General features: G+C 34.6%; 2 protein-coding genes and 1 long non-coding RNA gene across 3 annotated transcripts in view; 2 read left to right on the top strand and 1 right to left on the bottom strand.

Annotated features, from left to right (window-relative positions):
* The first annotated feature begins 1,179 nt into the window (after window positions 1-1,179).
* mRpS29 (mitochondrial ribosomal protein S29) lies at window positions 1,180-2,738 on the top strand. The gene is made up of 2 exons (XM_023162552.2): window positions 1,180-2,313; window positions 2,381-2,738. Exons 1-2 carry the CDS (start codon window positions 1,358-1,360, stop codon window positions 2,586-2,588), a joined length of 1,164 nt encoding a protein of 387 aa, XP_023018320.1. The 5' UTR covers window positions 1,180-1,357; the 3' UTR covers window positions 2,589-2,738.
* A 3,047-nt stretch (window positions 2,739-5,785) lies between these two features.
* On the bottom strand, window positions 5,786-7,443 carry LOC141485705 (uncharacterized). Its single transcript, XR_012467364.1, has 2 exons — window positions 6,616-7,443; window positions 5,786-6,106 (listed from the first exon to the last, which is right to left on the bottom strand). It is a non-coding gene; the product is annotated as an uncharacterized lncRNA (long non-coding RNA).
* Window positions 7,444-10,699: 3,256 nt separating this feature from the next.
* LOC111507260 (juvenile hormone esterase) overlaps window positions 10,700-16,171 on the top strand; it is a 40,196-nt gene continuing 34,724 nt past the window's right edge. The window contains exon 1 of the mRNA XM_023162548.2: window positions 10,700-10,853. Coding sequence (XP_023018316.2) covers window positions 10,806-10,853 — 48 coding nt within the window. The 5' untranslated portion in view covers window positions 10,700-10,805. The remainder of the gene's footprint in view (window positions 10,854-16,171) is intronic.

The raw sequence follows: 16,171 nt of genomic DNA, 5'->3' as shown, positions 1-16,171 counted from the left end.
GCGAGCTAAGGATAACGTTTTAACGTGCGATTCTCAGCACCAACAGATCAATCGGTGGACTTCTACGATGAATTTAAGAACTTGCCTCTTATGGCACATTCTCAACGATTCACAAATTTATGAATAATTACAAAATATCTAATTGATCGTGTGTGAATACTCGGTTTTGATGATTTCTTCTGAACATTTTTATCTTCATTGCAATCAGATATTTAGAAAGATCACTGAGTGGGCGACACATAAGTTTCAAAATTCAAATTTTATTCTGAAGACAAACAGTGATTATTTTTTTAAGAAATTGCAAGGGGAAACATATTAGTTGTCTCATTTATTAATTGTAATATTAATTTGTATGAATGTAAAAGTCAGCTTTTTATCATGACTAATAAAGCCAACACTATCGTTAAATCAGAAAAGGTATTAAAATCAGATTTTTTATCGACTTTCTTTGGATATTTTCACCTTCCAAAATCTGAAATACATGAAAATTTTAACGAACTTCATACAAGTGTATTACAATTTTCATATTTTTCTGATTGTGAAATGGTATAAAATCTCTCTGTGTTTGTAGTGAACACTCCAACAGAGACGATAAAATATTTTTCAATAAGCATAAGCAACTATATAATCCATTATGGGTTATTATTTTGTGACAATTCAATTCTATATAAAAGCTATCTTGAATTGGAGTTTCTGAATTCAAAATAAGATTTTCTTAATCCTCGAGTTTTGCATGGCTACTTCGCGGCAGTAGTAATTCCGAATAGTTAACAGTGCAAAATATATGATCTAAATAAAAAAAGGAGAATTTACGAACACATTACTCCGAAAAGGAGCAAGGGCAGTTTTATGATATAACAAAGTACAATACAAATTGAATTTTCTAAAATCACCAATCTATATGCATTGTTTTCATACAATGACAGAATTTTAGTATCACTCTATCACTTCAACGTCATCTGTCAAAAAATCATGTTTCTTTTTCACGCGTTGAGTGTCTCTTCTGTAACTATTCTATATGTTTTTTTTCAATCAATAGATACTCGAATAGGTTTGAATCCATTTGATCAATCAATGAACTTATCAGTGAATTTAAGAACTTATCTCACATCCGGAAGTAATCATGCGTAGCTGCTGTTTTCTATAGACTCTGACTCTGACTCTGTATGACCTTGACCGAAATTAAAAACATAACCACAGATTCTCTGTAACCTGTAACCTAACAAACTCATGGAAACTATTCTATTACTGATATATTTTGAAAATTGAATTTGAATGTTCAAATAACATTTTCCACTTTTATTTTGATAAAGTTGTCTGTGAGTTTTATAGTTCCAAGTAGGATATACAAAACACTATGTTGAGAACAACCAGCGTTACCCTATCCAGAAAGTTAACTCGACTTTATAAACAATGTCTTTATTCTACTAGTTCTTCATTAACTTCAACATATGATAAGTTGGAAAAATTTCGCACATCCGAGACGGACTGTTCAAAGCATTCGAACGAACATCTAGCCCAGTTTTATGAGGTTGCACAGGAAGATAAGAAGCGTGTATTCACATATGGTGGATTACCCAAAACATTTGAAACTCAAATCAAAACCTTCCATGAAACTTGTATTATGATAAGACAACCAGCAATCGATGTCATTAATTGCCTCAAAACTTTAGATTACTCTAAACCTGCAGTAAGGTTTGTGTTATATGGAAAAAAAGGATGTGGCAAATCATTATCTTTGGCACATATCTTGCACTTCGCTTCCAAAGAGAATTTCCTGATTGTTCATGTACCTTGGGTCAGCAACTGGATGCGTAGATGTAAAGAGTATAGTAATTCTGAGAAGAGAGAAGGATATGTTGACTTGAACCTTGATGGTGCTGCTTGGCTTGTACATTTCAAGTCTCAAAATTCCCATCTGCTATCCACTCCAGAGGCCAAAACCTCCAAAGAATATGTTTGGAGTAAAAGAGAAGTCACCCCAAAAGATTCTCCGATATCAGATATTATTGATCATGGGATCAATAGGGTAAAATATGCTTCTGAAGCAGTTGTTGCTTTATGTGCTGAAATCAAGGAACTTACAAACCGTAGTGTTTTCAAAACATTAGTTGCTATCGATGGGTTCAACGCATTCTTTTATCCTAAGACCAGGGTTTACACTGAGAAAAAAGAAGTTGTACATCCACATAATGTAACACTCACCGAAGGATTTTTAAATTTGAGTAAAACTGATTGGAAAAATGCTGCTATTATTGTAACTGTCGATGAGATAGCAATTGCTGCCGAAGATCACATATCACATTTGCCAAGGTAGGCGATTTATAATGTAAAGACTTTTTCAAGAGATTTTAGCATTTAATGGTGAATATTTTTTCAGGTATCTGCTGGGAAAGGAAGGTTTTGAACACTTAGATCCATTTGTACCAATTTCTGTGTCAGAATACAACGAAAAAGAATTCCTTAGCTGTATGGAGTATTATAGAGACCGAAAATGGGTTCAAGGATACCCAGGACAAGATGAGGAACTTCGTTTTATTAGCACTTCAAATCCGTATGGATTAATGAAAATGTGTGCGTCTCTTTAAAAAATAGGTTTTATTTGTGAATTGTGGAAAGACTAAACATTATTTAACAATGTTAGCAGTGTGACATTCTTGGTTTTCTACATAATTGTGGATATTTTCAAAAAATATAATGACTGGAGAATTCTTTTTCTTGAATTACAAGAAAGGAAAGAGTAATTTTGTTTCATCCTATTGTGAATCTGTAATAACGTATGTAAAGTTTCCTGTCGCCTTGTACCAAGCAAAAGCAATTGTTTTCTTGGGAAAGAGGGTTTGGCTTTCTACTTATTCATCTATATACAGAAAAATGTATGAAACTTTCAAAGAAAGGAATTTCAAAATGAATTCTATTCAAAGATGTGTACTTCATGTGAAGAAGTAACTTTCAGACACAAACTGGAAAAAAGCCCTCTTAAACCAGCTTTTTTTCATATAAACATTGCATTATATAAAAGAAAAAATACTTTTGAAACAACTTATTTCATATGAACACTGAATTATACAAAAAACACTTTTCTCTATTCAGTTTGAAATCCAAATATTCATTATGGAATTGAATCGGATATCATTCACAGATTGGTGCTGAAGAGGCAATCAGGCCTCAAAACATTAGACGTCCAACAGTGAGAATGACGGTCTTCCATGTAAGTGGAATTTTATCTCTTTCATTCACTATATTATGTAGCAATCCTGTGAATGATGTCTGATTCAATTTCATAACGGATATTTGGAGTACAAATTGAATAGGAAGAGTATTTTCTGTATAATTCAATGTACATATAAAAGTATTTGTTTCGAAAGTACTTTTTCTTTTGTGAAATTCAATATTTATATAAAAGTAGCTGTTTCGAGAGAGTAGCTGAAAGTTACTTTGAACTACATATCTTTGTATAGAGTTTATTTTGAAATTAATTGCTTTATTCCTTTCTTTGGAAAATTCCTACATAAAGATGTAGAAGTAGAAAGCCGAAATCTTTTTTTCCCAAAAATCAATCTCTCTCAAAAATGAACCCCTTTCAATGTAAACAATTATTTTCTATTCTTTTCACATTGAAAATTCAACTTGAATGTAAAATCTCATTTTTGATAATATTTTTCGAAATAGATTTTTGGTCCTGGTAGAAAAAATGGGCCTATTAGATGATCACCTATAATTCCTGCCCATACATTAACCGAAAATTGGTGTTGGAAATGGGTTTCGGTTATTGCATGGGGATTTTCTTCAGCCCACACATGATTGTTATGGAAATTTTGAATGGCATTCCGAGAAAAATTTGCTTCGTCTGTGAACAAAATTTGTGTCTCAAACTACAAACTGCAATACTTTGTAGATACCACTGACTGAAGTTCACACGCTGTGGAAAATCTCTGGGGAGTAATGCCTGCACTCTTGAAATACGGTATGGGTATAACAAAAAATCAACCAAAATACGCCAAACAATTTGATGACAAATATCCAGAGTTCTAGCGATCTTCCTCGTACTCGTCTCGGGATGTTCCTCAATTTCTTGCAGCACCGCTTCCTCAATTTCAGGAGTTCTTACTACACGAGGTCTACCTTCCGGAGTCCCTCTCTTGAAACTACCAGTTTCCCCAAGTCGACGATGAATATTTGAAAAGGTTCGGCTATCTGGTAAGGCACGATTAGGATATCTTTCCTGATAAATGCGCCTGGCTTCTGTTGCATTACCATCGGCAAGGCCATATACGTAATGCATTTGCGCCATTTCCGCATTCGTATAATTTACCATATTTACTGATATTCAGAAAAACAGCGGACTACCAAAATAACTTCAATAACACTTCAAAATCAATCAAAACGCGCTGTGACAGTTTTTAACACCAACACCTTACTTTAAACCAACATCAATATTAGCTACTGACGTTTGTACATACAAAGAATTCGTTTTTTATTGCTATGGTGGGTACGCAATTTTTTCTGCTTTTAATCTTTAAAAGAAATCACATATCAACAAACTCCATATTTCCAAGAGGTACAGTAAATAAATTCTGCTACACGTCATTTATTCCAGGATAACTAAATTTATGTTTTCAAAAATTATTAAGCGGTGCTGCGTTATGACGCAATTTTAATTGAGAACAGTGCATCTGACAACAAACAAATACCTTTTAGATCCTCAATTATTTTGCAACAAATCTGATCTCTTAGTTTGCTTTCAGTCGATGCACGATACCGCATCAGATTTTTAAGGAATTTATCCTTAAGTAAAGCGATTTTTAATTTTTTGAGCGAAAACCATGCGTCGGACAAAGAAAACCCAGCAAATCAAATGTGCTCAAAAATGTATGAAGATTTTAAAAATAATTTTTAATTCAAGATAAAGCAGTGGCGTAGTATTTTTTTCGCCAAAAATATACATTTCAAAACTCGTTCTCTGCCACTGGCAGAGAAAATTAAGAAAATTGTACATCAGAAAATGCGCCTTGAGGCATGGAACATATGTACCAAATATGCCAAAGATGTCTACAAAATTATCTCAGTTATTATTAAAAAACTGATTATTTTTGAAAACTTTGCCACCCTGAATCTCAAAAGTTAAGGCGTTTAGGACATACGTCCATAGGACGTTTTTTCCTTAAAACGGGTCTAAGAATTACCTCCTTAAATATTAGCATGTGTTTAAGGAACACCCTGTATAGGTGCTCATAGCTATAATATTACAATTTGGGAAATGAACAAAAAAATGAGAGGAGTATAAAAAAAAGATATACCATATGTTAAATACCCACATGATAAAAACTATACCAAAATTCACAGTGAAAAACATTATATTCTAGGAAATCATAGTTGATATCACATAAATTTTAAATTGAATTTTAATTATTGCAAATGCTGAAGGTAGGTAAATTGGTACACATTTCTTTTGGCCAGTCGGCAATAAAAATGTTTGTACTTCTATTTCTAAAATGTGACACACATAAATTTGTGAAAAAAAACCATCCAAAGCATCCACATTGCTGTACAGTTATTTATGTAGAAAAATTACTCCAGCAAGTTTTTTGCTCAACTCATCAAGACTTTCTATATTAAATCTTGTAGTAAGAAATTCATATGGGATACCTCTATCTGAATAGATACCCTGAGATTTGAAATAAATAAATTTGAGGAAACTTTTTCAATGTAGTATAGCAAATGTTGAATGGATACTATACAACAGACCCATATTATAATTTTGACATTATGTAAGAAACATAAAGAGTGATTAGAGCAGATATATTATGAAGTCATAAACTCTCAATGCTTCACTTCTCGATCTGTTATGGTTGGAAAAAGTCAAATTTTGATCAAAATATACATCTTTCACTGAGTTATCATGTGACACTGAAATACTTTCTAATCGATAATTGCACTCAGTGATTGAAAGTTTTCTTCTATAATACACTACTTTATATTCGTATACATTGAGATACACTTTGTTGATTCTTGTTGATTTCACACCATGCCTGTATATTTTCTAACTGTCGTAATAAATTACAATCTTCGATAGTTTCAACAGCTGAATATATTTTGCAATCACCTGAAAAAATAACTTATTACAATCAAGTAAGTTCTGAGTAAACAAGGGCGGCGACATTGCCCTTTACGTAGACACCATCTATGAGATTGACAGAACTGAAACCTCGAATATCAAAGATAAACGTGGCTCCCAATAAGACAATTAGTTGGAAAACACAGCCCAAAGAAAACTCATTCATAATTCAACACCAGATAGCGCTGTTTTCAATCGATATTGGTTTTATCAGTGGTGCTAGGCTGAACCACAAATGCATTCAAGAACTCAACTGTCCTTAAATAACAAGCCTGATTAAGCAAATACGATGACGCCTTCCCTTACAAAGACGCCACTGATGAGACTTATGGCGGGTCGAAACAGCGCTGTCTGGTGTTGGATGAATTATGGGAAACAAGTTGTTGGAGTTTTTGTAGAAGAATTATGTGATCAAGTCATTCAAATGATTCAGCAAAATCTGTGTTTATCACACAATTATCTAAAACATCACTAACATTTTGAGTCAATACAATTACATTTGTTATGGTGGATCATGTTGTTGCTGTGATCTGGTATCTGTAGAGTAGGGAGGGTGAGTGTAGACTCACAGCACTTAGGCCACATGTGGCCCATGTGACATCCTCCCGAGGAGTTGTCCTCCTAGGTCATCGTCCATCCTGTCCTTTCCAGGAAGGTGAAGAAACGAGACATCTCCTTTATATTGGCAGGTGTAGGCCAAGACTCGCCGAACACACACTCTCTTTGGCAACCTTGAGGTGTCTCACTACTCTGCGACGATTCAGCTGTCGGCACGATTCCTTACACCTTAGCTTGGGTAGGCTGGTCCACGGTGGCATGCTTTGCAAAGGCTTTTGGGGGTTTTTAGTTTCTCTCAACCTGCTTATTTCTGCCACTGACCAGGAGTCCGGCGACCCCGTCCGTAAGGCCACATTGGCTTCCCGGACAGGGCCTCCAGTCCCCTGGCCGTTCCCCTATCCGCCACCTGAGGACGCGCCCGATATAGGTAGCCGAACCCACGAGTTGTTGCTGTGATATGATATTACAAAATGAGCAGTGTACGCGATTATAGATGACAATTTCGAGAAGTATAGATTCGGAAGAATTTAAATTGGACGGTAATTCCGAATATCATATGGATTTCCAGACTTGGGATATCTTCCATAATTCAAGAAAAGTATAATTTTCAACTGCAATATTGAAAAATGTAAGTAAAATGGTGTGATGATTATGCTCGCTAAATATCATTTTGATGATATATACTAATTCCTGCATCACTCTTGTTTGCTTTGACGAGAATTACTAGATTGTTTTATTCCGTAACATACACATCATAAATTCGGCAAAACAAGTTTTATATCTTCCATTAGGAAAATATGAAATAATCAGACAAAGCAGACTTAACTTTGATGTCAAAAAAATCAAGATATACTAATTTTCTTATTCATAGTGTACTACAATACACTCTAGGCATCGTGGGCTCAACTATGTATTTGATTATAAACATTTATAAAAAAGTGAAACTTGAAAAAAACTTACGACAAAAGACCTTGCTGCCACGAATATAACATCTTCATTATGCCCTAGACACATAATTTACTATTTTTCCTACCCAGTCAAATTTTTCGAAAATTTGAGGCTTGGCATTTCAAATTTTGCTATATCATTTCCTGAAAATCATTTGAGAATCCATAAAATTTTTTGAGGAAGCAAGCATATATTCAGAATCCACTGTTGCCTAGGAATTTGACCAAAATGGATATAGCGAGTTTTGCAATGGCACGCCTCATTTATTGATGTGATTTTTCTGTTGATACATCAACCAACCATGAAATATTGAATCGATTTCTTTATAATGATAGAGAAATAGAAAACCAAAAGGTTTTATGCCAAAAACTAATATCTTTACAAATATTCCGTTTCCGACTATTTTCTTTTCCCTACTACTTGGTTTCATTTGACATGCCCGTTTCTTCAAAGTTTCGGGAAAACACCGCAGCCTTATGGGCTAAGTGCGTTTTCCCCCCATTTTCTTCATGACACACATTTCAATAACTTTGGTCCCTGTACTAGTGTATACAGGTCTTTTGCTGGATGTATGTCATATTCTTCTGTCTCTGCCCTTTTGTTGCATTGCTTGCAGCTAAGGTCTCCGTTGTACAGTTCCTTTTTGTCATTCCTCCCAGTGGATAGTGTGGTCCATTGGGAGGACAGGTACCTTTACAATGGTTTACTCTTTTGTGTTCCCGGGTAAATTTCTCCAGTACTCTTTACGTTCCTTATAGACCCACTTCTCAATTCGGTTCGGTACCATTAAAGACTTTGATACCCCCATGCCTGGCACACTCATCAGTTTTTCAGTTAACTGTGACATCTGAGTTTTCCGGCACCCAGAATGTGAAAATATTGATTCGTTCATTTCTTTGTGGCCTCAAAATTAATGTTGCGCATTACGGGATTGTTTACAGTTCAATTTGGAAGTTTTTTGTGTACAGAGTGGGTAACTGAAATAAAGATTTCTCCCCACATAGTAAATTCCAGCTGCCGTCATATGTTCGTTTTTCGACCCGTTTGTATAGCAGATGCTTTTGCCGACCATGTTATCAGGATTACTGTTATTCATTCTTCACTCCTTGCGTTTTGAGACTTAAACCGCGAACATGAATTTTGCATGTGGTCCAAGAACATGTTTGATGTTCGTTTCTCCATATATTCCAAAATTTCTGTTTTATGTCCGATTCCATGTAACTCTTGGTTGATTTTCCAGTCTGAATTGCTCCACCCTTACTTTCCCCATCATTACGAGATGTAAAGGAGGAAAATTCAGAGAGTGTCTCTGATTCAACTAGGAGGTGTTTATACTACCTTGACTATAGTCCGTTTATAATTTGTTGATAGCTCACTGCAAGTTTGACCCTCATTAGAGAACTGAAATACAGAGAGGACAGCTAATATGATATAATAACAAAAACCAAACTAAAACTGGCAGTTTAAGATGTTTTCGACTAACCCACCTTGTATCTGAAGAAATACAATACAGCTATAAAACTTTTAATCCGATTATGTAGGTATTTTGAGTGGAAATGAGTGACCAGTGTCGTAGAGTATATGATTAAAACATTAGTTACTTTAAATAAATAAATATATTAATATTCTTAAACTGTAGGTACTGTAAACTGTATTTTTATTTAAAAAAAATTTCTTTATTTTATTCAAAAATAATAAGTTACTTGCAATTTGTAAAAGATACATTTATTTAATTAATACCTATTTTTAAATGATATGAACTACGATTACTTACAACAAAACTATTCAAATTCAAAATAAACAGGATCATCTTCGGAATTCGAGTCGTCTTGCAGGTTAATAATTAGCGGTTGTGTCTCTACAGTCGCATCAATTATATTGTCAAGATCCCATATTTTTTGTTCTTCTTCTATTGCATGTCTTACTGCATCTCGCCAATTTTGTTCTGTTCTGTTCTGTTTCCACCAGGAAACATTCCTGGTAGAATGAACATTATATAAAATATAATCATTTAATCATTATGGATTCTACTGACTTAATATGAGGTTAATTTCGAAATTAAAATTTTTCTAGTTGGGTTGTCATAGTCAGATAAATGTCGTATTTGGGTGATTTGGGGTGTAATTGTTCATTATAGAAATTTTAGGTCTATGAGGTTATTACATATGTTCCTATCTTTTTTTAAAAAACACAAGCAAGGCGATCTTAGAGCGGTGCTTGTGCGAAAGTAGTGATTCACATTGGATTTGAAACGCTTTAGATTGAATCCATACGATGAGCAGCCAGAGTCCGTCGCGTATTTCTGACGATATGTACCGCTCTTGGTGGAATAAAATGTGTCACTTGAACACTTCCGGTGAAAGTATGTATATAGAAGAGAGACGAATCCCCAACTTTTCTTCGATGTTTCAGACAATCAGGGTTGCAAGTGATGTTGGTATCTCCAATCAGGCGGATGGCTCTTTTCTGGATAGAATCCAGCAGCTTCAGGGTATGCTTCCGTACATAAGAATAGTACTCCAAAGAAGTTCTGATCTGAGCTTTTTAAAACATTAAAAGTTTCTGGGGTGTGTACAGTTTTCTGGTTCGGAACAGTGTTCGAAGCTTTATAGAAGCAGCCTTAGCAATTCCAGTGACATGATTGTGCCAAGACATAGGTATTGATGTCCATTTTCACCCCCAACAAACTTATCGAAGCAGAAAGCGGAATTGTCTGATCTGATACTATCATATAGGTACGGTATCTTTTTGGAGAAAACCGATGCCTGGGTTTTTGTGGCATTGAATAGAACCTGAGAAATTAAAATGAAAGAACTTCACTAATGGCAATATTTTGAGGTACAATGTTGAATGGGTTCACAATGTAGGGGGAATAAAAAAGTGGAGGTGACATACTTTTAATTAAGTGGAATTGTTATTCGTTTAATCAGTGCTATTTCAGGACCCTTCCTCGCATTACCATTTCAAACATACTCATCACGATTATCCGTTGTGAAATTCATCGCCAATTCATTATAAAAACGAAAGGAAAAGCGAACTATCTCAATCTCAAATATAGATTTTTATATCGAATGAAGTGTTTTGAACTGAGGTACTTGATAATTATCTAAGTTCTGCTTAGTATAAAAAGTGGCTCAATGATTTTGTGGTCTCATTGAGGTTTTATCTGTGAGCTGCCATAATGAACATATCGACACTTTTGGTTTTAGTTACAACTATTTCGTTTGCTGTGAGTATATTTGTCATTGTTCTGTCTCTTATTTATTCAAGAGTACAAAACTTTTCATACTTAATGGTTTGGCCCGATTTAGAAACTTGAGTTTCGATATGACGTGGAATAACTGAGTGTTATATTCCGGAGTGCTCGGTTTAATTGATTGAAATGTGCGCAAATCCATGATTTTTGGAATTGTTCTTAGCAAATGATTTGAGTGTATAATAATTTGATAAAATTCCGAGAGATTTCAACTTGTATTTTGATGAATTGAGTTTGTTGTTCGAAGGGTATATGTTGAGATTATTTCCAGAGAAGGAAAAAAAGCTGCATCGTCTCCAACTCTGTCGTTTTTGTACATTTAGAGAAATAATCAATAGGCGCTCGTATCGTTTTGAAATATTTGATATTTACATACGGAATTTTACTGTTTAGATTTCCGGCTGCTCTAATTTTACTCGTACCATTTCAGAGACAAAATTCTATAAAAGTATATTCCTGAAACCGATTTGCGATTTGAGATATACGGGTCGATTTTTATTTACTTTTTATCTAATTCAAAAATGTATTGTATGATGCCTTAATTGGTACAGGAAGGACAATTCCAAAATTGCAAGTTTTGCAAACTAATTAAAAAAAATGAAAAAAATAAAAAAAAATTAAAAGGAATTATTTACTATTATTATACTACTCTGATGAACACTTTTATTCTTTGTCTCTTGATTACGTCTTATATTGTTTGAGATATTGTTTGCCATCCAACGTTTAAAACTGTAATTTCCATTATATATTGTTAATGATTTGTAGTTGAAGTAATAGCATCGTTTTAAACACACTTCTATTTTGACTAACTTTAAACGGACAGATTAATTTTAAACTTTGTACACTTATCAAGAATCGGTGACGATACAATAATTGCATAAGTTTATCTCATTATCCCAACTAAAAGTGGAAAATAAATAATAGTTTACATATTTAAAAAACACGCTTCAATAGTAACACAAACTAAAAAATAAAACATAATTCGAAACTATTTTAAAGTTGTGTTCAACATCGATAATAAGTCTTATGGCTTTAAATTAGTCCAAAATCAGAATAAATCTATTTACAAAAAAATATTTTTATTGTGAAAAAGCGTGGGGTGCTGAATATCCATTGTTATGAATACTTGGTAAGAAGCTGTTTGCCAGATTGAAGCCATAATAAAAATATAATTTTTACAAGAAAATGAATTTTTTGCAAATAGATCTATTTTGATTTCATACTTATTAAAAGTCATCCGTTATATAGAAATCAATTGAAAGAACTAATATTATAAAAAAAGAAAAGAAGAAAAAAAAACATCAAAGGTGCTGCTCCGTTTCCTCCTGTTCATAAAAGAGGATATATGCCTCATTGCTCACAAGTGATTTTGGGGAAATTGGGAACACGTGTGTATTCATGCCACGTGCCACTATATGGATGTCTGCAATATGCTGTGTAATGTCCGTTGTAAGTAGTCCCACTGTAATTTGGAAGTGCATATAGATTATAACGACAAGGAGCCACATTGTCTGCTGCATAACTGCTCATATCTAATCCATCTGAAAAAAAGTCAATGGAAACATTCAATTTGCCTCTGAACCTTTCCGTCGGAGAGAATTTTTTCAAATGAATTACTAAAATACGGGGAAACTAATAGATTGACAAGGACTTTGTACATTTTCTCCTTTGCTTGCACCTCGAACACATTGGTTTTTCATCTCCATCCAGAGTTTCCTCTCTTGTGAAAGAATCCAAGCAATGTGACAAACTCACTTGGCCAGATCTTTGTGGTATGGGAAGGGACAAATCCCAGAAAGGATCAAAGGTTACTGATGAGTGTCCACAGTGTGTGCACTTCATAGTGGATTTTAATTAACCAACGAAATAGTCTACAATCTTGGAGTTGTTCATATTCAAATATCTCTGCCAAGACTCTTGTGCTTTTCCGTTATCGCTCAATTTTTCGTCAATCTCAGTTAAGATCGGTTCAGGTTTCTCAGTAATTTTGTTGAGGTTCTTATGTAAACCTTCTGAAAGATATCGAAGGAATTCGTGGGCGTCTTGATGGGCAGAACCCATGTATCGAGGGGCAAATCTTTGAATCTGATTTTTGAAGTAGACTGTGTTAATTACTCTATCAGATGAATCTTCTGACCATAATTCCTTGATAACTTCTGCGAACGATTTGATTGAAACACCTTTCATACTAGATATCTTCCATGAATGCATCCTTTTTTAGGTATTCCAGCAACCATCCCGTGTTTGATAAACATTGATTATACTGTTCATGAAACAGGTGTTTCCAAGATTTTTTAAACCATTAAACCCAAGAGTTTTGATTGTAGAATGTATCACCGATCTATTGTTGCAACTACGTTTGCCACTACTATCTTCTTCTGAGTAAACACGGATAGGATGATTCACCCCTTCATTGGACTGGTAGGATAAGGAATTCGAAGCAAAACTGCTCACAACTGAATTAGATATTAGTTCTTTCGAGGGCTCAGCCAGAGGATCAAACTCAGACTCATTTAGAGTTCCCACTTCCTTTTCTGTCAAAGCTTGACGGTTTTACTGCGAGTCTTCCACCAAACTGCACAACTCTAGTTCTTGCACTGTCTGTACATGCCGATATATTTTGTTCATGGGAAACATTGATAATTCACTTAGGGTTTTTGATTGACGAATTGTACCTAAACATGAAGCTGCATTTCCTCTTTGAATCAGAATGCTAATTTTTTGAATCAAGAAAGAGGTAGCTCTTGGGTCATTCGTTTCTTTGGATATCCTAATGCCGATTTCACGAATGAACTCCAATGCTTGGGGGCCTAAGGTACCAAATGTTTCGATTCCTATTGCATAAAAATGAAATTATCTCCCAAATAATTGTATTTCCGTGTTTTTGACAATTCCGCTGATGAAGCTGCTGCCACAGGACTTATTATCGATGTTGAACACAGTCTTAAATTAGTTTAGAATAACTTTTTTACAACTGTCATTAAAAGTGTCATTTTTCATGGTTGTCAAGAGTATGGAAAGATGATGTTTACAAAGTAGCATGTTAAAAATATTCGTAACACTAGTATTGAAAGTATTTTTAACACGATTTTCTGAGCCGATTTTTTGGTAACAATTCAATTGAAGTTCTTTTTGCAGCCTCTTCAATATCGCCAGAAACACACAACTCCTCACTATTCTAGTTCTGATGGGTGTAAGAAGTATTTTATTATATTCTTTCTATACCAAGTTGGGATGAGGAATTTGATCTCTTATCAATCGGATACCGTAAAATGGGGTGACTCGGAACGTTTTGGTCAGGTTATTGGTCTTGAACCGTCGTCTACGTTATTTGAGTTTGTATAAAATACATAATACATTACTTTGGACTAAAAGGAATATATGGCAAGCATTGAAAAAATTCAATGCCTGGCCAATTTTTGTGAAAAAAATTTCAAATTTGATTTTTCAAGTCGCTCTATTCTGGGGCGACATGAAACGTCAATTCTTGGCTCAATGTTTAAGATATAGTCGCATGGAAGCGACATGGAATGAAGAATATCGAAAAAAATCGTCGAGTTTTGCCAGTTGAAAAAATACCTGACATCAAGAATGAAATACATTGTTTCACATTTTTTCAATGAGAATTATCTCACACAATAGTGTTTTTCTAGAAATAAATACACGGTCATCTGGGGCAAACCGTATGTTCCACTTAAAAATAACAAAACTTGTGAAAATTTAAAAAAAAACTCTTCAGAATAAAAATTTGAGCATATTCAGCCGGTAGCCAAGCGGTTTGGCGTGGGTGCTTTGTTCACTCACTCGAATTGACTGCCGTGTTGGTCGGTGGTTCAAGCCCTAGTCTGAATGATCGATCTTCACTTGCTACCGTCCAACCCGTGTTAGGAATCACACGTTAAAAGGTAAGACCTCGTTAATCCTTAGCTCGCACAAGTTTCGACTTCTGAGGGTTGTCGTTCGTAGGGGTGCGACAGCTGGTTAACGGAAAAACAGATTTTAAACAGATTCAGGTGTGCACATTGGTAATAAGTAGATTTTTTTAAGGAATACTTCCAGTCAAATTTAAGTTGTGCCCTTCAGAATATTTTGGGTTTTTTTATACTTTCTGATGATTTCATGGGCTTCGCCAACTGAGTTGTTCTCTATCACAGAAAATATAACTGAATCGGCCACCTTATTGCTTTCCCTCAAAAATGAACAGATGAACGATTTCCCAACTAGCTAGATAATTTGGGCAACGAATTATTTTGTTCCCCCGGCCATAGTCTCCAGCGCGACTAATACGAAATCGTCTACTTCATCATTATCAGTCTCAGTCTTCTCACTCTTTGTATTCATGATTTCACCTGTCTCTGTTTCAGTTTCAATAAATGTTCCTTCAGTCTGTTTGCTACCTTCAAAAACTTTTATTTCTTTTCCAAGATCAGAAAAAGACTCGCTTATGTCTGTTATATCATCGAGTTCAATCTGCATGTGACCCTCACTTTCAGAAGAACTGATGTCCAGTTTATAACGATTATTTTGCTTCTTTTTCTTCTCTTCTTTTTTCACATCATTCAATCTGGAAGTTCCGGATACTTGTGCGATTATGTTTGGTACGGGAGCTAAATTTTTGTTAGTGATGCTTTTGCCAGCTTCCACTTTGAGTTTTCCAATCGCTGGGCCTGCTCTATCAAATTTGTGTTCATTTGTGTTCTCAAAATATATTCTTCAAAGAGGCTGCCATACGCTCTTCAGCATCATTATGGGATACGTTCTCCTTGGGAAGTTTAGCAAGAATTTTACCCCTGACAAGTGGAACTATTCACATGGCTTCAAATCCTGATCCCCATTTTACGGTATCAATATGGCTATGCCCAGAACATCTGCTGAAAGTGAATCTATAATCGAAAAAGACAAATTATTTTCGACACTGTTATTTGTTATTCTGAATTATCAGCAGAAGCAAAGATAAGTAATACGAGTATTTGTAAAACTGTTTAGTAAAAATCTCATAATAAAGTGTTTTTTGAATACGTCAGTTATGGATTTTCATCAAGTATCAGCCAATTCCATCATATATTTTAATCTTTCGATCGTAGATGAATACCTCTTCAAATTTCACATGATTATGATAAGAAATCAATTCTTGATAAGGAATTACGACGATAACATTTTTCATTTTTTTAAAAACGTTGCAAATCTGAATTACAAAAGATTATTGAAGAAGTGACAGCAAGAATGTGAAAGAATGTAAAACATAAAAAGGGAACCAAACGAAATCTCCAAAAACAAAACCACTACAAAAT

This window comes from Leptinotarsa decemlineata, unplaced genomic scaffold (assembly GCF_025532065.1).
Source record: "Leptinotarsa decemlineata unplaced genomic scaffold, Ldec_3_MD MMD2_P_RNA_scaffold_2, whole genome shotgun sequence".
NCBI lineage: Eukaryota > Metazoa > Arthropoda > Insecta > Coleoptera > Chrysomelidae > Leptinotarsa > Leptinotarsa decemlineata.
Note: the sequence above shows the minus strand (reverse complement) of the source record. Positions and strands in the feature narration are given on the sequence as shown.

Bases quoted from the DNA above. Each gene is read 5' to 3' on its own strand.
- mRpS29 (XM_023162552.2), top strand. From the start codon at position 1,358: ATGTTGAGAACAACCAGCGTTACCCTATCCAGAAAGTTAACTCGACTT. The intron at 2,314-2,380 runs GTAGGCGATTTA...ATATTTTTTCAG, and splicing joins CACATATCACATTTGCCAAG to GTATCTGCTGGGAAAGGAAG.